This window comes from Mchenga conophoros, linkage group LG5 (genome assembly GCF_057382185.1).
Source record: "Mchenga conophoros isolate Kocher_MC1m ecotype Shallow Benthic linkage group LG5, M_conophoros_male_GT1.1, whole genome shotgun sequence".
Lineage (NCBI taxonomy): Eukaryota > Metazoa > Chordata > Actinopteri > Cichliformes > Cichlidae > Mchenga > Mchenga conophoros.
In genome coordinates, this window is record NC_140530.1 from 38,191,891 (window position 1) to 38,217,545 (window position 25,655).

The window sequence follows — 25,655 nt, forward strand, 5'->3', positions numbered from 1 at the left end:
CCGTCTGCAGCTCAGCAGCTCCACGCGCGTTTGTTGCGCGTGCTGCGCCCCCGCGTGGACACTTCAGAGCAGCACGCGCTGTGACAGCTGTGTCACAAATATGGTGATATGACACAGCGTTGAGAAAGAAACCTTAAAGCATTTTAATTTTCCTTTTCTTATGAGCAGATTTTCACAATAAATATTTATATTTTTTATTTGTCTTCATCATAGTCAACGACCCATCTACGGGGGGGGGTTAATATAGTGCACTGCTCATAACAATCAGAGGTGGCCAAAGTACAGATATTCTGTACTTAAAAAGAAGTACTAGTGTTGAAAAATACTACAGTCAAAGTTGAAGTACTGATTCAACTTCGCCTCTGAAAAGTACTCAAAGTAAGAAAGTAAAAGTAGTTCTTTGGAGGACGTTACTACCAGCTATTTTTATGCAAAGCTAACTGAGCCTTGTGCTTTATTACTGTAATAATTAAATAATATTAGCAGATGACAATACAAACTTTACTTCAGTTTAAACTTTAATTCTAATAAATATTCTCATCTTGAATCTCATGAGCAGAGAATGTAGAGGGTGACTTTGCCTCTGAACAGGAAAATGTGAGCAGTCAGGGGCTAACGTGGATGCAGCCGGTGGGGGGACACTAAACTGGTTGTAATGGCTCAGTGTGGGGAAAACAATCATAACTCACAATAACTTCTACTGAGAGCTCCAGTAGATGTTCTTAGTGTACAGGCTGTGATCAGCTGACCTGCTGCTTTTGTGGGTGTACATGCCTGAATTCAGCCAGATGTGAGCAGATGTTTTATGAGTTGTCCTGGCTGATGCCCATCCTCTGCACTGACAGTACACTGTTGATGCTGTCTTTACATTAGATACTATAAAGTTGGTATGAAGGTGAGATTCAGTGAATGAATATCAGCATCATCAGCTAACATTCATATGAATCTCTGCTATAAGCTGTGAGCATGAAGCACAGCCACTGTGCACCAGTCACACACTGTTCTTTACTGCAAATCCATCACAGTGCAGCAAACTAAGCTGTTTATCCTGCAGATTCTCATGCAGCCTTTAAAAAACTGCCTCAGTTTGATTTACAGCAGGTTTCACAGTATGAAAAACATATCACATGCACAGATTTAAAAACATGGGGACTTACATATGAGCTTTAAATGAGCAGCCCTTCCTTTTAAATCTAAGCTCTCTTCTTCCTCTCCTCTCCTGTCTTTCTTATCTTTCTCCATCTCTGAGTGAACTTAGCTCTCTGTCTTTTCTCTCCCGGTGAAATAAGCAGCTGGAGTTTTAGCTGCAACACACTGTGAGACAAACACACAAACAGTTTGTGTGTTTGCTGATGTTTGTTGAAATTCTGCATTTAAAATTACCTCTCTACCACAGCGTGTCTTTTGTCTTCCTCCCCTCACCGAGCCGGAGGTTTCTTCCTGTTAAAAGGGAGTTTTTCCTTCCCACTGTCACCAAAGTGCTTGATCATAGGGGGTCATATGATTGTTGGGTTTTTCTCTGTATCTATTATTGTAGGGTCTACTGCACAATATAAAGCACCTTGAGGCGACTGTTGTTGTGATAATCGACTTCCAAATTTAAATCGAATTGAATAGAGCACATGATTAGAAAAAAATTAGTCAAATATTATGATTTCAATAAATATCTTTATGTCTTGGTGTATCTTACAGATATAATGCAGTCTGAAGCTCACAGAGAACAAGCTGGACCTGCCAGTATTAACCAACACCTTCAGGTTTCCAAATTGGGGGATTTTGCATTAAATTTAGGCTAATTTTTGTAAACTTGGTGGCTAAAAGGAGGTGATAATTTAAATGACCAGAGGACAGAGTGACTGATGACGTCTACTAAAGCACTCAGAAGCTGCACTGAGAATCAGGGTTTAAGGTTTTCTTCAGTTTCAAAGTAATTTGTGGTACACACAGACTCAAACTAAGCAGAGCTGTAGGCGGTATTTTCAGCGTACTTATATTTACAGAATATGAACAATAAAAAGTTAAAAACAGAAGTTGCAGCCCAACTAAACCCAGCGCATCCATGGCAACATTATTTCTGTTTGCTGCCACACTTTACACCTGTGGACGAGAATGGGATGCAAAAAATATTTAAAATGAAGATTTAATTTCCACGTGTGGACTCCAGCGAGACGAACCCATTAGCTTAATGTGTCCCCGTAAGTGTTCACGACGTGACAGCTCTTCCAATCCAGAGAAACAGAGGCTCACATTTGTAGTTTTCAGACTCGGAGATGAAATATCCTGATATCACCCCCTCCATGGTTTCCACTCAACCTCTGTGTGTCTGGCAGGAATAATAATGTTCCCACAGAAGGCACACCGGTTATACAAACTATCAAAACATACTGTGGGAGTAAAAATGATCCGTTAACTGAAAGAAAGCTGCCCTGTGAATGGGATTCCTCACCGTCTAGTGCTGTAGCAGTTTTCCTGAGTCCTGCATCTCTTTCATGTTTTTCTGTCTCTGATGACCACGCTCGACTCTTTATGATTCAACTATTTGTTCCACAGCCCACCGGCAATATATGCACAATGTCACATTCAAGATCGGAATGAAAGGATTTAAAACATTCAGAGAACAAATCAGAATGCTGGAGGCGTCGGCGCAGGCAGGGTCAGCTCGCTGCCGGGAAAAAAGGAGGAACAGATGAAACTGAGAAGAGGAGGAAACAGGACGGAGAGAGGAGACTGACAGCGAGCGACGTTTCCCCACGAATAAGAACTCACTTCAACACGCTGCTGTCCACAGAGACCTGAAAGTAACACAGCCGAGGAGAAACGCTCGTCTGGACTCACGGCTCTGCAGAAACCACAGCATCTCTCCCTCATCAACAGGTGATTGTTTAGCATCACTCGAACTTGGAAAATCTTTTTTTAAAAGTCTCGCTGCATGTTCAAACAAAGAAAGATTAATTTAAAAGATTAGTCATGTGATTTGAAAATAAAGAGCTTGGTGGGCGTGTACTCTGTGCGTCTGCAGCCAGCAGGCTTTATTTCATGTGCCCGACCACGTCTGGATTCCTAACTCGTCCACTCCTGAACACCGAGCAGAAAGCGTGCTCTGGTTTGTGCCTGAAACAGCTGCTGTGACTCGATTTATGACCTGCTGCTGTGGTTGGCAGAGAACAGTGAAAAAGTGCCTACAGATGTTTCTGCTGCCCTTTAACTACTGAAGTATCTCAAGATCTATGAAAGTAAGACTGTAGAGGAAGTTATTATCTAAATTATACTCTAATGAACTGTGTGAGGTCTACATGATCCTCACCTGTAACCTGTCAGGAAAGTGATGTTTTCAATAGACACACATCAGCAATCCTTCTGTTCCCTCCAAAGGTTGGGCTCATTCCTCCACATCAGCAATGACTTAAACCTCACCGGGATTCACCTCCAACGCTTCAACCACCTTTAGAGATCATTTGTGTGGGAATTAAATCCTCTGAGGTGCTTTCCTCCAACCATCATACAGATTCAACTTCAACCACAGCACCTGAAGTTGGCTGGTCAGCTGTGGTGGCCGCTCTCGCCTCAGCTTCCAGCAATTGTCCTTCTCTTTGACCCAGAGCCATCGGGAGGCTCTTACCCCAAATCTTCAGGCCTCTGTTTTCCCCTCCCGGCTTCTCACTGCTCCGCTCTTCAGTGAGATCCAAACTTAAGGGACTAGGAATCCTCGACAACCCTCTTTAAACCAGGCTTTTCCTGCTGGTCCAGTACAAGCTGCTGGTCGTTGCTCCTGTCTGTCTCTGCTGCTTCCTCGGTCCTCCAACTCTGCAGTTACTTTTTACCAGGACAATCAAACTGAACCCTGACACACGAAGTGCCTTTCAGTACTGCTCGAGCACACAGTCCTGTGAGAACAGAAGCCCCGCCCACCTGCTGTTCAACCCATCTGTTTGACAGGAGCAGCCAATAAGAAGAAGGCTGGCCTAAATCCATCCAGTTAAAAACATCCAGTCTTTAAATCTGTAGAAAACAACCTCAACACTGTGTATATAAAATAATTTTTTCTTTCTTTTTCTTTTACGTCAATAACTGCTTTATATGAATATTAAGCTCAAATAAAATGTAAAGACTGCTCACTGCTTCAGAGTTGAAAGGACTTGAAAAACTACAGCTTGTGTTTCTGTCTCGTTTTGTAGTTCAGACAAAGCTGGTGCTGATCAATAATGAGGAGAAAAAGATGTTTCACAGCAGGTAAAAATACCAAAAAGAATCCAAAATTTCAAACTCAATATTTAACCAAGAGGAAGAAAACCAAGTCTGCATATCTGAGGCCCCACAAACTCTGGGAAATATTTATTCGTCATCTCTCAATGACGTCATCAAATGTAAAAATATATATTAGAGAAACAGAATATTGCAGAAATTTGATTTGCATACGAGCGTGTTCACAGTCAACCTGCCTGCTTAAAAGAGAAACGAGCATTTAAACAGGTACGAATGAGAACGCTGAGGTCAGGAGAACCATCGGTCATGGAGGTCACGGATGGACTGGATCAAGTCGTCATCGGACGCTCCAGAGAGAACTGCAACACACACACACACACACACACACACACACACACACACACACACACACACACACACACGGTTCACTTCAAATCAACGGCCTCATTACAAAGAACAAAAATGAAGGAATAAAGCTCGGGTTTTTTCATCCAGTTTCGGTGTGATGCTCTCCAGACATTAACATTCTGTCCGTGTTAAACCCAGAACGTGCAGTGCCGTTCTCTCTCATTTTTAACAATATTATATTCTGAACTGTACTTATGCAGGCAGTTTTTGCAGATTCGGCGTCCTCGGCGCCCGGATGTGAGTTTGTAAAAACCTCGAAGGTAAAACAGACTTAAGCAAACAAACCTGGATTATCACTCACATTCTGATCCGTCAGCGTCGAACGGCTCAGAGCCATCATTGACGCTCTCCCAGTCTTCCGAGTCGTTGTTGTCGTTGCTGTCATTGTCATCATCGCTGTCGCCAGCCAGAAGATCAGCAATCTGAGCGTGAAAGGAAAAAAAGATCAGTCTCCCCAGTGCAGTCTGAACTGTGAGGACCAGAGAAGACGTGAAACCTAAAACTGAAAAACAAAGAACTTTTTTTAAACACTCAAACTGATTTTTCTCCTCTAACGCGAGGGAAGCAGTCACATCACTTCAGTTTGGAAGTAACGTCCAGCACGGACTGTTTTTAGTGGCACCGCCTTCAAGCTGGACTCAAGTTTATAAAGAACACACGTCGCAGTGTTGTGGTTGCGTTAAATCCACTGTGAGAGATGAAGCGCAGCCTCGAAGAACGCTCTCTCCCATCTGACTACAACAGGCGTGAGGTAGGGCTGCTCGATTATGGCAAAAAATGATAATCACGATTATTTTCACTGAAATTGAGATCTCGATTATTTGACGATATTTATTTAACCCTTTAAGACCTACTATAGAACCAAGTCCGCCAGAGCTTATATTATTTTTTTACATGTTGTAGTGCCATTTGTGGGAGCATTTCAATTTGCTAAATAACTGTTATAGCCCATATTTTAATAATATGTATGCATTAAGTCCATAGTAACTACATTAATTGCAAAAAAGTGCAATAAGCTACAAAAAAATTGACATTCGTTTTTGTTTAGTTTGTTTACATATATTTCTACTTGGAGAAATTTAAGAGGTTTATCCCTCAAAACTTTAAATACAAAAAAGTTGCAAAAAATAATTTACAACAACAGGAAATTTATTTTGAGTGTTATCATAGTTTTATTTTGGAGATACACCAATTTTTATATACTGCAGGAAAAACGAAAAAACAATCCTATGATGCAAATTTGCAAAGAAAACAGCATGTGCATCAAAATAAACTATTTCCAGCAGCGCAATTCGAGTTCTAAGCATCACAGAAACTATTCAGAAAAGTCAAACATGACTTATAAAAACACCAGTATAGGCTTTTAAGGCCTACAAGTAAAAAACGACATTTTCCGCGAAAATGACGTCACTTCCGGTTTCGGCCAGGAAATGGCGGACATGCGACAGTTCGCGCTGACGTCTTTTTCAATGTGGGAAGTGTTACGAACAGCTGATCGGATCGGCAAAGCGTGTTTCTGGAATATTATGTTTTTGTTCCTGCAAGCGCTTTTTATGCAATTTTTGCAAAGCTTTATGTGGAAGGAAACCGTGACCGAGGACAAGCTGATGGTATGAGATGTAAGTACAACTCCTCCGGTTTCATATGCAAAAAAAGTTATTGCGCTAGCTTACACGGTTCAGGTTCTACAAAAATAGTTACACAAAACTGAGCGTGCTGCTCTGACCGGCTTTAAAGGGTTAACAATGACTTTAAAAAATAATATAACATAGTGTGCAACACCACTGAAGTTTTTTTACCTCTCTTTTCAACCAACAGCAGTCACTCTCCTCTCCAAATAACTTCTGCTTAGCTTTCCGAGCTTCCCTCGGGTCCTCTTAATCAGCGGTCTCCAACCTTTTTGCGCCACGGACCGGTTTATGCCCGACAATATTTTCACGGACCGGCCTTTAAGGGGTCGCGGATAAATGAGGGAGGGGCTAATAATCGGCTCAGTCATTTTTAATGATCGTTGAAAGCCCAGATCGTAATCGTGATTAAAATTCGATTAATTGAGCAGCCCTAGCGTGAGGTGCGTTCAATGTCTCTGTTAATTTGAGTTTCCATGAATATGTGAAAGAAGCTAAAGAAGCATTATTGTTTTAATGTAACTGCTATTATTTTAGATATTAGTCGTCATGGTGACAACACCGAGTGAGCTCAGAATAAATCATCCATAAACAAAGAACCTGAGTAACAAGTAAATTTTACTAATATGAACAACAAGTTCTTCTATAAATCATATTTACTATAAGAAAATAAAGTTAAACAAAACAAGACATTTATATATTCAGTAAACTATCATTTCAAAGTGTTGTCTTCATCAATCCTTTCACAGAAAAGTGAAAAATAAAAGAAGCTGATTGGACGATGGATTTAGGGGGTCGGGTACCTCTTCGTCTCTGGGCGAGTCGGCTTGTTCCTCATTCTCTGCCTCGTTGTTATTGGCCAGCTCCTCTATGAGCGGGTCTGTGTCCAAGTCGTCGTTGTCATCGTCGTCGTCGTCATCATCATCGTCATCGGAGTCAGAGGAATCGTCATCGTCCTGATCGTCATCCTGGAAGAGCACAAAATAAATTTTAAAAAAATGAACTCAATCACGACGACGACAGCAACGAAAGGAAGTTTTCTCAGTAAAACAAGTTTCACAGATAATAATAATTAAATGAAAGAGCAGAAAAAGCAGAAGAAGAAGAAACGGCAGACAAAGAAGCATCAAAAGTAAGAGAAGAAGAAGCTTTTGGATAAAACTGCTCGGCTTAAGCTCATCTCCACTTCAGGTCCGCTCCCTGAGCAGTCGCACAAGACTTCAATTAAAAATAAAAGACTGTGGTCACAGTGACGGGGACACCGTGGACTCTTTCCCTGAAAGCAGCTGCTCTAGAGACCCAGCTGTCGTCAGAGATGAGCCTCCACGTGAAGGTCGGGTCATCGCAGACAAAAGAAAACAAAGCTGCTCAGCAAACGCTCACCTGATCGTCGTCGTCTCCCTCCTCGGCGAGTTTCTGTCGTCCCACCTCGTACAGACGACACACCGTGTCCAAGCCCACCGCGTCCTGGTTCTGCAGAGTAAACGCATCACGTTAGCGTGTCTGCGGCCTTACAGGGTCACATGGGCTGTAATGGAAACAACAATAAACCCTCTGATAGCACGGATGCTCAAGTACCTCAATGACAGCCAGGTAGCAGTCCTTGGTGTCTGTACACAGGTCGAAGATGTTCCTCTTCACGTCCACAGTGGCTGAAAAACAAAAACATCATGAAGCTCGAGCTCTTCGAACCTCGGCTCGTAAAAGCAGGAGGAGCAGCTAAGCCTGGCAGATCAGCACAAACCTGACCTTTAAAATAAAATCAAACACATATGTATATATTAGGGGCGGGTTTTGATAATCGATTTATCGATTAAAACCGATTCTGGCTTGGATAGCGTGATATCGAATTATTAAAATCCTGATTCGATTTTTTATTATAAATTTATTTTGCCCGAAACGCCAGAATCTCAGGTTAAACCTCACAAAGTTTCAACAACCACCAAACAGCTAAAACAGTAAATGAGAGCAGGAACACGGATTCTGCACAAAGACGTGAACACAAAGCGCGGACACGCCGACGCATCAGAATCAGTGAGATGTCGCCTTTCTCACGGTCGGGGCTGAAAGCCGACAGCTCGCTGATCCTGATGTTTCGGCGGGTCGAGCTTTGTGTTTACGTCTTTGTGCTGATTCTGAAGCTGCAGGTTTGATCTCTCTCCAAACAATATTGACTGAACCAGCAGCAAAAGAAGATCCAAACTACGCTTCACATAAACATCGTCATGAACTCACTCTGACTTTTGCTGATCACACTTCATGCACAGCTCTCTCTCTCTCTCTGTACTTCAACAACAGTTTCCTGTCTAAAAATCTGTTTTCTGCATTATTTGCTTACTATCACAAGTCTACCATTGTTTACAGCGCAGTCGATCGCTGTTTTATTCCTTTTACTTACTTCCAAAGAGAAAACTTCATTTCTGCTGTTCAACAGGCTTCTGGACAATTTTAAACATTTTAAATTTATGCAAAACTGCAAAACGCTGCGTCTCTAATCAAACCGCTGTAACTTTGCTCTGCTTCACGTCAGCAGCATCAGGTAATGTTCAGATGCTGATTAATGGTTTTCTTTCGTTTTTGATCGACTGCAGAATATTTTTATAAAATCCAGACCAGGAAAATCACCTTCATGTTTTTCTGTTTCATCCTCAGCTACTTTGACACAAAGGCCTCTGCTGTGATGCTCACACCTTTGATAAAGTCTCACAAGTGTCAGCTTCCTTTTTATAGATATAAAAATATGGAAATGTCCTGATGCATGATCTGAATCATAACAAAATTTCCCCGATTCAAATCAAATCGAATCGATTCGGGACCTTGTGAATCGGAATCAAATCAATTCTAGAAATCAGTGACGATCCCCAGCCCCAGTATATAAACTGTGTTTGACCAACAGTGAGAGGAAGTGAAGCCTTACTGATGGGCTTGTAGTCCGTAGCATCGAAGGTTCTAAAGGACGAGCCGAAGGGACCCTTCATCTGCTGATCCATCGCGTCATCCTCATCGTCGGCCTGGAGCATAGCTGTGTGCGAGAGCAGGAGGAGGGAAAAACATCGTACGTCAGAGCGGTGATTCGGCCCCTCGCTGTGCTCGTAATGACTCGGACACATGAGCTCGTACCTCCGTACATGATGGTGGCGTTGCTGTTGAAGACCACCCTGCACTGGTCCAGGGCTGGGACGGTGTGCAGCAGGTGGAAGGTCCTCAGGTCCCACTGACACCTGCTGTCAAGGCCCACGACTACGACACAACGGGGGGCGACGCAGAAACACGTGCAGCTCGCTTTGTTGCGTCGTTATTACAGCTGAGATCAATAATCTGATCTTAAACTTTGACTATAGTTTTGGAGACTGTAAGACCCAAACTGACATTATGGTTCATCAGGTAATATGCATTAAAAATATTAAAGGCCATGTCTTTTTTAAGCAGGGTAAATTGGACGAGGCCGAATTTGTAAAAATGCACCTGCTCAGGTGAAACGCAGCAAGTTCACTTCAATAATGAGGGCAGCAGATTCTCCTGCTTCATTAAACCAGCAGCATTAATGAAGACCAGAAACATGCAGGGCTCAGCACTGAACAGCTCCTTTGCATACACATGCCATTAACTGGGCCCAGAACGTTTTTTAATGACCCATTTCATTTTAACTATATTTTTTGCAGTAAAGGAAAGAAAAGGACAGAAAAGACGGCCCCTGGCAGCATCAGAGGATACGATCTCCGTGTTGATGATGACTTCCAGGCCGTTGGGGTGGAAGACCCCGCTGATGTTCATGTTGAACTTGTCGAACTTGTGGATGGCCCGCGACGCCCGCACGTCCCACAGCACGCCGTCGTTTAGCACCAGGTCGTCAGTGGGGCTGAAGGTGGCACAGTTCCTCTTGTAGTTGTTGGCCAGGCCGGGGTCATTCAGGGTCAGCGTCTTCTGACCCGTCTGGATGTCGTAGATCTTCAGGACACGAAGACAAACGATGAGAATCAAATGAACTCCAAATCTACGGTTTCCTGCTGTCAGTAGTTTAAATGCAAATGAAGATTTTTAATTTAAGGGATTCCAGTTTTATCAACATCAACTCTGCTTCCTGCTGTTATGATGAGAGGAGGCAGAGCAGAACATTTTGGGCGACCTACGTTTGCGACTTGGTCTTTGGTGCCGATGACTCGGTCCTGAGAGAGTTTACTGAACTCCACGTAGTGATCGTCTGCAAAGGAGTTTCTGAAGGGGAAAAAGACACATCGACACCACGAAGACCACAGTCCACACCTCAGGGTGTCTATGCAGTGCATACACAGGTGTGTAAAATTAAAAGTGAAGCGTGAGGGTGTGGCGGTTTTACTTTTTGATGAAGACTCCATCCATGCTCCACAGAGCCGACAGAGGGACGCTCCAGGAAGCAGAGGTGAGCAGCAGTTTCCCATCCTAAGAAGCACAAACGGTTACTTTCTAACAACGGCACAAAAAGAGCTGAGGCTGCAGCCGCTATTCATATCAAAGCTGAGCATAACGTCAGCTCAGGCAGTCGCCTCAGTGCCTGCAGATCAGCTGAGCTTATAGAAGAAAACAAATCCACACCACCAGACGTCTTCTTACATCAGAAACTCAAATATACTCAGTGCAGATTTGTCCCTGACCCGGTCGAGGACGTAGCCTCAGATAAAAAAAACGCATGAAATATGCAAATGTTTGGGAAACGTTGTGCAGGATAACAACAGGTGTGTTTAAATGCTTGTGCAGATACCCTGGAGGGCTCGAGGTGTGTGATGGCGGACGTGTGGCAGGTGTAGTTGGCCGCCTCCTCTCCCGAGAGGACGTTGTAGAACTTGAGGTGGCCGGAGCAGGTTCCCAGCATCAGGAAACGCTCGCAGGCTGAGAAGGCACAGCAGGTGAAGCCGCTCTCGTCTCCGTCGCCCTCGTGGAACACCGACATTGGACGAAACCTCGACGAAGGGAAAACAGGCAGAGCGGTGGAGAAGCAGAGGTCCGTTTTAAACAGCCAAAAATAAGCTAAATAACCGTTTTTGCTGCACAGGTGAGTCTGTTCTTTACCTGCTAAAGATCAGGTGTCTATCCAGACACGCTCGGTCCACACCTCCGTATTTGGGGTACAGCACCCTGGCACCCAGGCGGGCGGTGAAGTTGGGAGAGGCTTGTCGTCTCTGCTTGGGCTCCGGGCAGCGGTGGGGCGTGAAAAGAGAGAAAGGGGGGCATGTGGTGACCGGGTTGGGGCAGCGGGCGTGTTGTTCCCTCAGGTACTCGGTGATGATGCTGTCGAGCGTTGGAGGGGAAGGAAGGTGGCGTTCCAACTGCTTCTTCATTGCTGGAGTCTGACAGAGAGGGAAAGAAAGAGTAGCTGAGCTTAGGCCGTGTCTGTGTGCGAGCACGGCGATGATACTGGTGACCGATCGAACCCTGACCTGTATGAAAGCACCGTGATCCGACTTCTGTTTCAGTGCACGGAGCTTTTTCCCTGAGCTGCACGGGGCCACCGGACGCTCCCGTGAAAACAAAATCCGGCCAAGTGGATATGGGCCCTGTCCCTGAGGTGAAGGATGAGGAAGAGGAGGGGGAGGAGGAGTGGGGTGGGCAGAGGTAGATGCAGAGGAGCACGAAGGGTGAGGAGGTGCCAGGGGTCGAGAAGAAGAGGGGCAAGGAGAAACAGAAGCACCCGAGGACATGGGAGAGGCTCCAACATGGCTGGCGATACGCGCTGCGATCCCACCCGCTAACCTGCAAGTCCTGGGTACCACTGAGGCAGAGGGCGGGGGGGTGACGCAGGAAGGGGAGGGGTTTGGACAGAGGGTCGCTGCGGGTAAATTGGCCTCCTTGACCAGCGTGTTTGCCGTGTCCTGAAGTCCTTTGGCCACGAGGTGGTTCCTGATCAGGACGAGGAGCTCCCTCTCGGAAAATGTGATGCGCGATTGGGCGACCACGTTGGCCCTCTGCAGGCGAGCCAACGACACGTCCGTGCCCATGAGAAGAGGTTTGCCAGACACCCGCTCGGTCAGCTCGGCGGCGAAGCGGCAGAAGCGGACGTGCTCGCTTCGTTTGTCCTGCAGCACGGGCTCCTTCATCAGCTGGAGACAGAAAACAGAGCATGAACACGACGAGAGCCGGAGGAAATCCTCCACCCTGCCTCCAACTGCAGCATTACTATAACTGCACCACACTAGTCTGTTAAACCTTCATGTATCGTGTAGTTTTTGAGGCGTCTACGTCATCAGTTTCCTGAAAAACCTGAATAAGCGACATGAAATTGCCGGATGAAGCAGAAATGACTCATACATGCAAATCGATTTTTTTCTCTCTCCAGTTTCAAAAGATTCAAATTTTCTGGCCACAGAGTTTAAAAAACATAAATACACCAATATTTAAATTGTACTTGGGCCTCATTATGCTTTGCATGCCTGTCTGCTTTGTTATAATGCTGCTGCTGACACCAATTACCGCCCACGTTTCTATAAAGAGGGCAGCGTGTTGCAGGCCAGCGAGCAGCTGTGGAAGGACTGAACGCTGCTAACACCCTCACTTCCTGCAGAAAAGCCTTTAGTAATAGTAAAGTAATCGTTTATTAACTTGTGAGCTACAGTTAGTAAAGCTCTGCTGTTGTTGACATCTGTTCAATAAAATAACTTACTGTGAGTCCGAGCCATGAAATGAAGATTTCTAACAATAGCTTTAATATTTTATATTATAAGCTGCAGTTAGCCACAGTGTGCAACTTTAAGTGCGTATGAAAAGGTGGCAGGGAAGCCTTTCAGAAGATGACCGTTTGCAGATGGATGCAAACTGATTTCTGGGCACAGCGAGGCGAGGAAAGATCCAAGTTTATACAGCGGCTTCGTCACCACTGTCCGGACACCCTAAACTTCAGTCTGTTTTTTGCCACAAAAGCATTAAAAGGTCTTTCACTCAGATACACCTGTGAGCACCTGCTGAATGTGGCTCCTGGTGAAGAGCGGCAGCTTGCTGATGATCTGTCTGATGGCGGAGCTGCGAGAGAGTCCGACCAGAGCTTTGCAGGCGAGAGCGCGGATCAGGTCGGCGTCCGTGATGGGCATCTTCACTGACAGCAGGGACAGCAGCACCTGGAGACGACACGAGGAACACGAAAAGCATTTCGCTTTCAGGCGATCTCTTATTTACAACAGGGGTCACCACAGCGGGGCAGATTTTTACCCCAGATACCCCAAAAGGATCAAACCGGGAAAATTCCCACTGCTCGTCTGCTGCTCTTACCTTTATCCCATTGTTGTTCTGCACCACCTGCCACATGTGGGCCAACACCCTGTTGTGAGGGGTGGGGGGCTGCTGGGGATGGAGTAATGGCTTGAGAGGGGTAACCGCAAAAGCCCCCACAGAGTTCAGGCTCTGGTCAGGGGCGCACACGCAGTTTATTATCACCTGCGACGATTTTAGAGAGGAAACGACAGACAAATTTTCATCATTTGCTGCACAAATGCTGCATCTAAAACAGTTTTATCTGATAAAATAGTTTAAACATTCAGATTCGTGAGCCGATCTCTGCAAATGCGCCTTTAAAGTTTGTTTCTAAGGAGGGACGTCTGAGACCTCACAGCCTGCTCTGAATAAGTCATAACGTGCTGATCCTTCATGAATGTGCGCTCATGTGCTGTTAACCTGCAATCTTCTCATTCTGATTGCACAGACTCTGCACATTTCTGGGCAAACCCTTTTTCTGGAGGTCATCAAAGTCGGGAGAATGTCTCATTAAGATATTTAGAGCTTCTCCTTACTTGCAGTGCAGACTTCTGGATCTCAGCATCGTTGACAAACACCTCGCCCTCTGCCACACCCAGAATGATGCTCATACCTGAAGCAGAGGTGAGAGACGGTCACGCGCAGAACACCCAAAGGTTAACAACATCTCTCAGTTACAGTGGACCCTTTGTGCTTTTCCTCATTTACTGTCACATGAATGTTTATGAATGTTAATAATTTTAAGGTTGAGAGATCGAGTAAGCCAGGCTGCTCCGAGCGCCCAGTTTTATCTACTCTTGGATCTGCATGTTGCCCGTGAGCAGGAGGACATCCTTAAAACGATCAGCTGTGAGCACAGAGGCCCCACCCACCCTCTGTCCAAGCTTTCTGTTTGAGAGTGGCAACCAATCAGAAGACAGTTGGATTGTGTGTAAGATTCATAAGGATTATTTCAAATCCTGAATCATTCAATGTTACATGGAGCTGGAAACAATCAGAACAGTTTTAGCAGCACTAGAGGAGAAAACGATCAGATTTACTGACCCACAGTGGAAACGGGGGACCTGGCTTCATCCTGAACTTCTACGGTTTCTGCCAGGACCAGCTGGACTTTAGGAACCACCGTCAGGATGGAGAGGATGTCCAAAGCGTACCGCACAGTGTCGCTCCTGGTGAAAAAAACATGAAAAAGACTCCAGTTACACATCAGTGCTGCGTACAAAGACGAGCAACACAGAAACAGAAAGCAAGCAAAGCTACTTTTACACCGACTCCTTTCTGTGTCATAAAAACTCCCACCGAGTGCTCACAGCGTGCAGGTATGTGTGTGAGCAGGGTTACCTGCCAAAGTAAGTCCTCCAGTCGCAGGCTGTAGATATGAGCTGCAGCATTAAGGGGACACAGGCCAACTTGTAGAAGACCTCGACCGGCTCCCAGTGCAGCTGAGGAGGCCCGCACTCGATGAGAAACTCCATCATCTCAATAATCTGCTCTCTGGTGTACGAATAGGCCTGAAAGCAGGAAGCCGCAGACTTTCATGAGTTGTATATGAAGCCAAGACTCGTATTAAATGTCACGGCTGCTACGTCCATCTTTTATATTCAGTCTGTGCTCAGTGTTTGAACACCTTGCATTTATATCATAAACATTGTACATTTAAATTGTCATTTAGAGCAAACAAACAGCTTCTCTGAGGTTATCATTTTACGTATTTTGAAGCATCACTACTACTTACAGGTGAGCATGAAACAGCTCATCTGCTCACAGCCACATTATAATGTTAAAATCCACATATCTAAATCCAGATCACAAATGTGATTAAGAGTTGCGTTATAAGGCAGTCCTTCTCTTACAAACACACAACCAGGCTAAGAAAGGCAGCGAGTCACATGATGATCACAGAACTATAAAACACAACGTTTCAGATCAAAATGAAATCTGAGCAAACGACACAGAGATTCACCAACAAAAGCAGGAGGCTCGTCAGCATTTCATCTTCACTGACAAGAAGGGAAATCTGTTGTTGTGGTTTAAATAAAAAAGCACAGCAACGACTCACAAACTCCATCGAGTACCTTGTAAAACGGCTGCTGGGGAATGACGATACCGCCGTCCGACGCGTGCAGGGACTGCTTCACCTGCTCGGTCTTCACGGCGAGGTGAGCCTCAAAGTACCTTCACAAAGTAATCGATAATCAATGAGTGTGTTTCCAAACTTTCACACAAGCAGAGAGGAACTGCCTGCATGTTCAGACTGTGAAGAGTATTTCTTTACTTCTACCCGACAACACAATAAAGAAATACATTATATATGTACAAATATCTAAATAAAACATGGCTGCTGTGTCAGATAAGAATTTTTGTGTTTGTGTCTCCACCCATCGCTTCACCTGCGCAGGGCCATGCAGGTGTGTTTGGCTGTCTGCCTGCTGGAGAACACCTGGTCATCACTCAGCCGGGACAGCTCGCTCCCCACGTTCAGGATCTCCAGAGTGCTGATCTACAGGCAGAGGAGACGATGCTAAAAGTGTCCGATCGAAAGAAATAGTTACTTCTGAAATTAGTTTAAATAGTTTAAGAGTAAAGATTCACGGCTGACCAGGTTGACGAGCCTCCGGAGGCCGTCCTGCTGGTCGAACAGCTGCAGCACCGCTCGGAATGAAAAGGAGATGGAGAAAAACATGGTGGCGTGGCAGACGCCCGACGCGTGCGACGACTCCAGCAGCCACAGCGCGTAGGACACCGTGTCGGACAGCACGCCGTCGGGCAGCGTGCACACCTGCAAACGCGGGACAGTGTTCACCATGACTGAGCTACAGTTGCTGTAATAATCCTGCACACAATAAGAAGAGTGTTGTAGCTTTACCCTCTCCATGGCGTCTTGGTTATACGCCAGGTAGTAGAGGCAGAGAGAAACTCCGGTCGCTGCCATTGAAGGCCTCGGGATCTCCAGGAGTTTCTGCACTCCTCCGTGAGCGATAAACTCTGCAGCAAACTTCTTATGGAGGAGCAGCGAGGCGAGATACTGACGAGAGAGCAACGACACAGTGAGGCTGCAAACAGCGAACATCAGTTTATCAGATGACACGGTGCTGCAAATATAACGAGGAGGATTTAAAGGTTTCACGTAGATGTGAAAAGAACCACAGTGAGTGGGTTTACTGATAAACTTTTATTGACAAGGGGAAAATGATTTCATTTCATCTTAAAAATAAGATTTACTCATTCAAAACAAAACGAAATCATATAAAAATGTATCTAAAAATAAAAATAAGTTCTCCTTTTCAGTTTGCTTTGCTTTAATCAACAATCCCTAAACTGGCATAGAAATGGACAAAAATATTAATAATATTAATCATCACCACCACACACGACTACGACTGAAACAAGAGTAAATAAACATGCAGCAGTCTTCCAACATCAGCCCTGCAACGTTCACGGCTCGCAGCTTCACCTACGTGAGATTCTGCATCAGCTAAAATTTAAATATAAGACATTTACTTTTAATGTAATTGTAATTTCCTTTTTCTCTGGTGAAGAATTACTGAACGCCAGAGGCAGCAATTACCTATGATTACTTATCAGCTCACGGACGTATGAATCCCACTTTTACTGCTTCTCTACTCACACGACGGATCGATTGAGCTGAAACAGGAGAATCAATTCATCAACTTTTCAGTTAATCTGACACCCGTCCATTATCAGAAGAGCCTGTTAGTTCCTCCAAAACATCTACACGGGAAGCACTGAACAGTGTCCACGATCTACAAACAACTGAGAGATGGAACACGTCTCCCTACATGTGACCATGTGACCATGCACGACACTGTTAAAAAAAAAGAAAAAAATATCTCTACTCAGTTTCATCACATTAAAAATGAAACAAACTGTGGTGATGGGGCTGAGAGCCACCCACAGAGGTCTGGATTATCTTTCACACACAGACGCTCGGACTCAGCGGGGAGGGGCTGCACTGACAAACAAGGCGAAACGTGATCTGAGCTGCTGAGGCTCATTAAAGCATCTCGATATAAAGATTTACTGCTTTTGTAAGATCACTAAAAACCCCTCAGTAAGTTACATTAGTAAAATAAACATACACCACGTTCTGTCACAATAACTTGTAACACAATCAGAACACACAAACATACATGTTGCTTTAAGGCAGCTGTTCAAACACGTAGTAACAAACGTATCAATGCTGAACGTGGAACAAACTAACTGAATTACAATCATCTGACAGCAAGTGACCAAACAGATGCTGACACACTGGAAGGACTTGCTCTCTCTGAGCATGATATATGAGTAGAATATATAATAGTGGTGCAACGGATCAAAGATCTCATGGTTTTAAGTCACGGATCGGATCAATTTTTGGATCAGAAAAAAAGAAAAAATTTTAACATTTACTTATGAACTTTTTAAGTATTTTTTTGCCTATTAAAAACATTCAACTCAAGACTCATTCCACGCAATTATATAAAAACAAATTGAGGTGCAGTACAGGGCTTGTATCTACCACTCCGCTGTGATACAACGAGCTGTCACGGTCACGTAGCTTTCCGTTGACCTGGAGCTCCAACCGTTTGTAGTTGGGCAACAGAAGATGCCTGGGACAGTTCAGCCATAACTCATACATGCCTGGAACGATCTTGTCACTGAAGTGGACGTGCAACGAGATATCATAGTGTGGCTCAAGCACGTTCATCACAGTTTAAACCCTTGTTTTGCACAACAGAATACGGCCTCCCGTCTGCAGCTAAACATCGCAGTAGCTTCTGTAACAGCTTTAGCCCAGTCGGACTGGGAGGCAAAGGGCTGCTTAAATACCGCAAACTCCTCTGCTCCTGCACTTGGACCGCTAGCACCGACCATAGCTATCTCTTGACAGACTGACCACGCGCACCATACGCATACTTTTTTTCCTTCTTTTTCAAATCTTCGGATCACGTGTGTACCGAACCGTGGAGTGTGATCGGTTCGGATTACGGATCAACCGTGATCCGTTGCACCACTGATATACACGCATGTACGAACGCTTCACTCAGAGTGCATCAAAGCACTAAATCATCCACAGCATTTCATAAAATTCCCTCCACATCAATTTTTTCAAAGGGACGCCGTCATCCTTACCAGCAGGGCGTCAAAGGTGAGCTGGACGTTGTTGGTCTGTCTGAGGTCGATGTAGTTCATCAGCAGCGACCGCGTGTCCAGCTGCATGAAGACAGCCAGCAGCTGCACACAAGGAGGGTCATCAGTTGTGAATTTATTAAAATTATTTGCATTCACCAAACAGTTTCAGATTTGCACGCCTACCTCCTGGTAATCTCCGAGCGGGGTCAGATACTGCAGGATGAGCCGCTGCTCCATGGCCGGGCTCAGCGGTGAAAGGCGGAAGTCGGTGCCGATCATCACGGAGCTCATCTCAGACCATGAGGAGGTGCTGGCCGGCTGTTCGCTGGCCTCGGTCCTCTCTGCGTCCTCTCCACTCCTGTCCGAAGAGTTGGTAATGTTCAGTTTCTGCTTTGCCTTCCTCTCGTTCTCCTTTATAGCCCATTTCTTCCCTCCTCCTCCACCTCTTCCTCCCTGCATGTCTTCCGTCTCCCTGGACGCAGAGTCCGGAGCGACTTGGTAAACGAAGCCTGGCAGCAGTCGGGCAGAGCTGCTGCTGCGGCCGCCGTTCTTCTGAGCTGAGCCGAGCAGAGACGTGGGTTTGGTGTTGGACGTGGTCCTGCTGCTCTCCCCGGCTCTTTCATTTCTCGCCTCCATCTCCATCGGGTCTTGCTGGGCCGTTGTGACGCCTGAGGTTTGTGCAGTTTCAGCCTGAGAGTCCTGAGGTAGATTCTCTGAGGTGTGGGTGGCACTAAAGTGACTCGTGGCCTCTTGAGACTGCAGCTCGTGCAACCGCTTGATCATAACGGCCACCTGGAGGATGAGGAAACTCAGATTTTATGACGCTGACGCAAAAACTCTAAAAATCAAGCGCAAAGACTGTATATAAAAGATTACAGCCATAAAGCATGAAGTCTGTGGTGAAACAGACTTTTAACCGTAGGACGCTGCACACTCGATGCACTAATAACATGTTTGCTGCTGGTCTATGCACACAGCACATTAACAAAACTAACCAACATTAGCTGATAACGTAGCACGCCATCCTCTCATCCAAACATGGTCACTTCCAAACTACAAAATGCTAAAAGGGATCCAAATGTGGAATCTAGAACCCTGTGGATCATGTCACGACAGCCACGTCCATCTTTTACATACAGTCTTTAATTACTGCCACCCACCAGCTGAGCGTTCTCTTCTCTGTAGTTGGCCGCCACTTCCTGGTTGCTCATGGCTCGGGCCAGCAGACCCGTGGCGTAGACACACAGCGGGCGCTCTGCTTCACGAGCCCAGCCAAACAACCTTTCAGCCAGACCCTCCTGCACAGAGAGCACAGGTGAGCGAAGCACAGGAACAGCCTATCAGAAACCAGTGCTTATTCTGCTCACAGGAGTCGGAAACCTTTTAATAAAAGTCTCTGTGATCATTACTCAAATTAGTTATTCCCATATTTCCTACAGAACAACCATCACTTCCTCTTTAATCTACACAGCAAAAACTTTTTTAAATGTACCATCATGAAAAGAAATGCACATTATTAAGGTGGATTTCAGTTTTGATATGCACATCCATATACTGTCATTTATTAGAACTGTATAAACTAACAAAACCCAAATCCTCTAACTCCACATGGACCACCCCCAAACATGTGATCCCTCATAGTAAAATATTTTTTGGACACTTTATAGACGTGTCCATAATTTGTTTTTTGAACGCACACACCAGCTCGATAATCTAACAGTGATTTATGTCTAAATAGTGTTTACCTTCTCTTGGAAGACGACGGCCGTCTCCAGGCCCGGGCAAATGTTCTGAAGCAGGCGGCAGGCTGCTGTGTTGAGGCTGTGTTCCCTGCTGGTCATTATGTACGTGTCCAGCAGCTGCGAAACACACAAAAACAAACTTACAGTGTAGCACAAACTGTGCAGCTACCTGCTCGAGACAACGTTCACTGGCCTCATTTCTAAACTGTGGACACGTGATGGGGCTGTATAAACAAAGACTTTGTCTATTAAAGCAGATTTGCTTGATGCCCAGTTTAAAATGACAGATCTGGTTCATTTTCTCACAGCGCAAATTATGTATAAAGCAACACACAAAACGGAGATGCAGTTTGAAGAGGGAACTAAATTTAAAAATCCCCCCCGTATCAAACAACACTGAAAACTTTCTGCACGTGTGTGTGTGGCGTGAAGCTGTGGAACAAAGTGAAGAACTGAAGCAATGTCCCAGCATGCCTCAGTTTAAACAGCGGTTCAAAAATACAGTTTTTGCAAAGTACAGGGAGGAGGCGGGGCTCTGATCAGGCGTTCTCACCACTACTTTCACAATAATGATGTGTATATGTGTGTGTGTGTCATGATCCTGGGCCATGTTGGCCCAGTATTCTTAGTTTTCGTGTGTTTTGTTCTTTATTTATGCCCTGGTTTCTAGGTTGTTCTGTTAAGTTGTTCCTTGATTTCCCCCCTGTGTGCCCCTCTGTGTATCTGTGAGCCCTCGTCTCCCCTCCTTCTGTTTCATTCCATGTTTCCCCAGCCCGTCATGTCCCTGCTCTACCCGTGCTCTCTCTCCTCCTGTCTGCACCTCTGTGTACTTCCTGTTTTACTTTGACAGTCTCCCGTCAGTGTTGCGTTCACTCCTGCCCTGTCTCGTTACGATTATCTGTGTCACCTGTGTTCCCCCGTGTGCTCCCACTTCCCTCGTTAACCCTCTGTATTTATGTCCGCGTCTCCCTCAGTTCTGTGTCGCGTTCTTCCTCATCCATGGCCGTGTGGTTCTCCGTATAATATGTTATAGTTTCCAGTTTAGTTTGTATGGTTTTTCTCTCCAGCAATAAAGCTGTTTTGAGTTCATTCCTGCCTCCGTGAGCTTGCGTTTGGGTCCTCATCTACCTCCACACAGCCAGCGCATGACAATATATATGTAAATGTGTATATGTTTTGATGTGTTACTAGAGTTATAAAAAATAATAATAAATAAATAATACATGTAACAAACTGTAATGAAGAATTTCTGATGAGCAGGGCATAAACAGGAAGACAAAGTGCTTTTGCTTTGTTTGTTTGTCTCATTTTCCCTCTGTTGTTGTTGTTGTTATACTATTTCAACATGTTCAAAATAAAGATTCAATACCATACGGTCCTGGCACCAGCTAAAGGCTTTAATGGCTGCTGGGTGGAGCTTCTGTACTCAAAGCATGAAGCCTGATAAGGCTGCCATAGCTGACGGCCCACCCTTGGAACCACACTCCATCATTTGGTTTACAAGAGGACAAAAACAAGCAGCAGCCCTTACTGCATTAGTGAAGTCATCGTTCATAAAGAGCATCTTCAGGAGTTGTCCCAGCATGCAGTCAGGGTCCGCCCGTCCTGCAACGTTACACACGAGTCACAAAAGTCTGAACAATTTGAATGATTGGTTGTTGAAATCATTTTACGGAACCGAGTGTGGAAAACATGCAACATAGAGGCCAGAGGGTCCAGGACTCACCTGGATGACGGTCATCAAACGGATCCGGGTCTGCTTTGTGATACTCTCCCATCTCTTTCTCAATCAGCTCCGATATTCTGCAGAAAACACACTGATGAGACAGGGTTTCTACTCAAGATGGACCCACAGACTCAGGCAGACTGAGAGGCTCTGACGTCACACGTCATCTGCGTCGCTAAAAGCTTAAAAAAAAAAAAACCTGTTTAAGACGGACACCAGCTGCTCTGTGGGGCCTCTCTGTGCTTCTTCCCATTCGTCGAGCAACGCGGAGAGATCCGCCTTTGAATCAACAGCCATGGCAACCGCCATGGCAGCTGACACGGCACTCGATAACGCAGACGTCAAGGCGGCCACGATGGCGGCCGATGGCTCTTCGTCCGCAGAAGACATTGCTGCCTGGAAGAGAGGAAGAGGAGGAGGCGAGGAAGAGGCAGATCATTCAGTGCTGTATTAGATGTGGAGCTAAAGTTAAAGAGAAAAATACTTTTGTGCAGTTTTATTCATCATGGACACTTCAGGCCGGTGCTGTAATGGTATGGAGGTCATTTCTTCTCTTAACACCATCTGAGTAATGTTGCTGATCATGTGCATCCCCTTATGACCACAGTGTGCCATCTCCTGATGGCTGATTCCAGCAGGATAATGCACCATGTCACAAAACTCTGCAGCAGCCGTGTGACGCCGTCGTGTCAACATGGACCAACATCTCTGAGGAGTGTCTCCAGCAGTTTGTCGATGCTATGAGACGCCTTAATAGCATTGATTCAAAGTGGAACTGTGGAGTGTGACTTCAACAAGTGAGCAAAACTGGATCACATTTAATTAAAACCACAAGCATGTGACTTTAAACTAAATTAAACCCAAACAACAGAAACTGATTAAAATCCTGCTGATTTTACTGGATGGATGAAAGTGTGAGTGGATAAAAATACAAAATTCTATTTAATTTAATTGAAAAGACTAGAATAATATCTGTTTATGGCCTGGTTTGGTTCACATGAAATAAAAGTCACTAATTCTGTCTTCCTTACACCAGCTCCCCATAAAGTTTAATGTTCGGTTTAAAATCCTGGTGATGTGTCCTCCGTGGTCAGAAGCCTCCATATATCAGTGAGTTACTAAAACCATCCATGTGGTTTAAATGTCTGAAGTCAGACGATTAACGCTCGGAGGCTGCACCAAGGTCCAGCTAAAGACAAAAGGAGAGCGCAGTTTTGTGGTTGTGGAACTTGCTTCCATTGGACATAAGCTCTGTGGACACTGCTGATACCCACCTGTGCAGGCTTGCCTTTATTTCGTTTTCGTACCATATTAACTGCTGTATGTGTTCTGCATTGTGAAGCACTTGTGAGTTTTGTACTTGAGAAGCAGCATATAAATAAGCCTTACTTACTTAAAAACCTGCTAATGCCTTTTCTGATTAACGAGTATGCAAAATCCTGAGTTGTTTTTTAAGTCCTAATTGTGCTGACCATGAGCCAGCATGCATCTTTATGACATTTCTTTTTAATTATGAAGAGGTCTGATATAAATTATAACAAAGACAAGTAAAAATTAACTTTTTTAGGACTTTTTCAAACTTCCTAACTTCTTCTGTCATCACATCCACTCGGCGCTTGTTCAAATACTGAGGTACAACACCTTCAAAGACAGGTGTTGAAAGAGCCGTTAGGAAGTTGCTGCTTTTAATTTCATTTCAAATGTTTTTTAAATGTTATTTTTCAAGCAAAACGTGTATGTAAACTGATATCGTAGGAGGCACTCGGGTCATTTAAAAAGCCTCTTTCTGCGGAAAAATCCAGAGGTGAGCGGAGATGTTATATTTGCTACGATGCGTGTTGTTGGTCAAACCGCACTTTGAGCGCTGTAAGCACAGTCCAACCTGCTGCTGTCCGACCAACAACGGCAGGCTTTGTAACTCACCGGCCGCCGTCTCAGAGACGCTCTGCGCTGAGGCATGACGGGAGGCTTCTTCACACACAAACACAGCTGTGACAGCTGGAAACACCTGTGCACCAACAGGTGGCCTCTGCACGGATACCGGGCTCAGGGGTTAGAGGGTAAGCTCAGCCCGGCTAGCAGTTAGCAAACTCTGCTAACTCGCTCTAACTCGACTCGCATCTTTTTGTTTATTTTATTTTTGTCCGACTGCCCTCCCCCCGTCACCCTGTCCCTCCCTCCGGGTCCCACCGCGGTGAGATAAGGCGCCAAGCCCCTCTGAGCGCACTGGAAGCGGCGCTGTGCGGCAGCCGCATGTCGGACACAGCTAGCTTCTCTGAGTTTCGCACGTCACTCACCTGAGGAGCAGCTTCCTCTGCGCTCCGCTCCCTCCTCGGTACAAACTCTCACAGCTCAGCCTCACAGCAGCAGCTCGAACCGCGCCGACACTCAACGTTTCACGAGAAAAAAACTTTCACGTTTATTTTCAAACTTCTCCCGGCGGCCGCACGCGACGTCAACAGAACAAGTCGACGTTAGATGACGAAACACAGGCGACGCTCTCCCTGGGACTTGTAGTTCAAAATTCCTGTTCCACCAAAAGGACTATGCCACAATGTTTCACGCCATCCCTGCGGGTGTTCTGACCCCTCTGCCGCTGGATCCTGCGGTTTCCTCTGTTGAACAGATCGGTGTCCCCGCCAAAAACACGAAAGACAACCGTGACGTTGCTTACTGGAATAATTTATACCGAGACCTGGAGTGGAAGAAAAGTTGGACATTACCAACAAAGTAAAGGAAATATATTTGAAAGTCATTCGTCGTTTTTACCCCACCATAACTTTTCTTGTACGATGTTTAAAAAACACATTGATGTTAACTGTTCATGTCAGAAAGAGAGGATGTTTCTGGTCCTGCTTATGTACTAATCATTTCTGGCAAGAGTTTAGTTGTTTCTTTTATCTATTTGACTGTTATGGAAATTATTGTTTGGCTTTTTTTGATTACTCTGCAAATGGGGCTAACAAATTTTATTTGAAAATTTCATATACATCTTCAAAGGCCCAAGCCGGTTGGAGGTTTAGGCCTCCCTAATTTCCAGTACTATTATTGGGCCGCCAATATCAGGTGTTTGTTGTATTGGAGACACTACAATCTCAAACCGTCACCACCAGGTTGGGTTGCCATGGAGTCATATTCAAGTGGGAAAGTTCCCTACCTGTGACTAGGTTCATCACTCCCTTTGGCATTGCCTCTACCCAGTAACAATGGAGTTCTCCAGCAGTCTCTTGGAATCTGGTCTCAGTTTAGGAAGAGTCTGTGTCTCCAGGCTTTCTCACTTCAAAGCCCAGTTGCAGCAAACCACCCATTTGTTCCCTCGATGGCAGATAATGCTTTTCATATCTGGCTTAGAAAGGGCCTAAAATCCTTTGCACTTATATGAAGATGGACAATTTGCAAGTTTCTCTCAAATATCCACCAAATTTGGCGTAGCTGCAGCTCAGTTTTTCTGTTTCTTACAGGCCAGACACTACGTGCAGACTGTGACAGCAGAATTCCCCCAAATACCTCCACACAATCCAGTAGACGATTTTTTAATGGTCAACCCAACCTCAAGGGGCATAATATCAGCCTTGTACAATTTAATTTCCAATGTTT

The 25,655-nt window shown here is 45.1% G+C and overlaps 1 protein-coding gene across 2 annotated transcripts; it reads right to left on the reverse strand.

The window, feature by feature from the left end:
* Window positions 1-4,303: 4,303 nt before the first annotated feature.
* Window positions 4,304-24,581, reverse strand: LOC146575108 (DDB1- and CUL4-associated factor 1-like). 2 transcript variants are annotated; one of them, XM_085275308.1, is made up of 30 exons: window positions 24,356-24,581; window positions 22,258-22,454; window positions 22,059-22,135; window positions 21,864-21,937; window positions 20,336-20,449; window positions 19,751-19,888; window positions 18,774-19,382; window positions 18,591-18,692; window positions 16,324-16,482; window positions 16,057-16,236; window positions 15,848-15,957; window positions 15,533-15,632; window positions 14,799-14,968; window positions 14,502-14,626; window positions 13,994-14,070; window positions 13,476-13,640; window positions 13,169-13,324; window positions 11,654-12,313; window positions 11,286-11,563; window positions 10,978-11,176; window positions 10,576-10,658; window positions 10,370-10,454; window positions 9,954-10,187; window positions 9,360-9,453; window positions 9,157-9,261; window positions 7,818-7,891; window positions 7,623-7,712; window positions 7,043-7,207; window positions 4,897-5,033; window positions 4,304-4,562 (listed from the first exon to the last, which is right to left on the reverse strand). In XM_085275308.1, the coding sequence occupies exons 2-29, from the start codon at window positions 22,446-22,448 to the stop codon at window positions 4,905-4,907; spliced, it is 4,743 nt and encodes a 1,580-aa protein (XP_085131434.1). In that variant the 5' UTR covers window positions 22,449-22,454; window positions 24,356-24,581; the 3' UTR covers window positions 4,304-4,562; window positions 4,897-4,904. The 2 variants fall into 2 exon arrangements, with proteins under 2 accessions (XP_085131434.1, XP_085131433.1); XM_085275307.1 differs by having other exon boundaries at window positions 4,913-5,033; window positions 24,356-24,561.
* Window positions 24,582-25,655: the final 1,074 nt, after the last annotated feature.

Bases quoted from the DNA above. Each gene is read 5' to 3' on its own strand.
- LOC146575108 (XM_085275307.1), bottom strand. From the start codon at position 22,448: ATGTCTTCTGCGGACGAAGAGCCATCGGCCGCCATCGTGGCCGCCTTG. The intron at 16,237-16,323 runs GTAAAGCTACAA...CCGCGTTTGCAG, and splicing joins ACCAAGACGCCATGGAGAGG to GTGTGCACGCTGCCCGACGG. The intron at 14,969-15,532 runs GTACTCGATGGA...TCCTGCTTTCAG, and splicing joins CCCAGCAGCCGTTTTACAAG to GCCTATTCGTACACCAGAGA.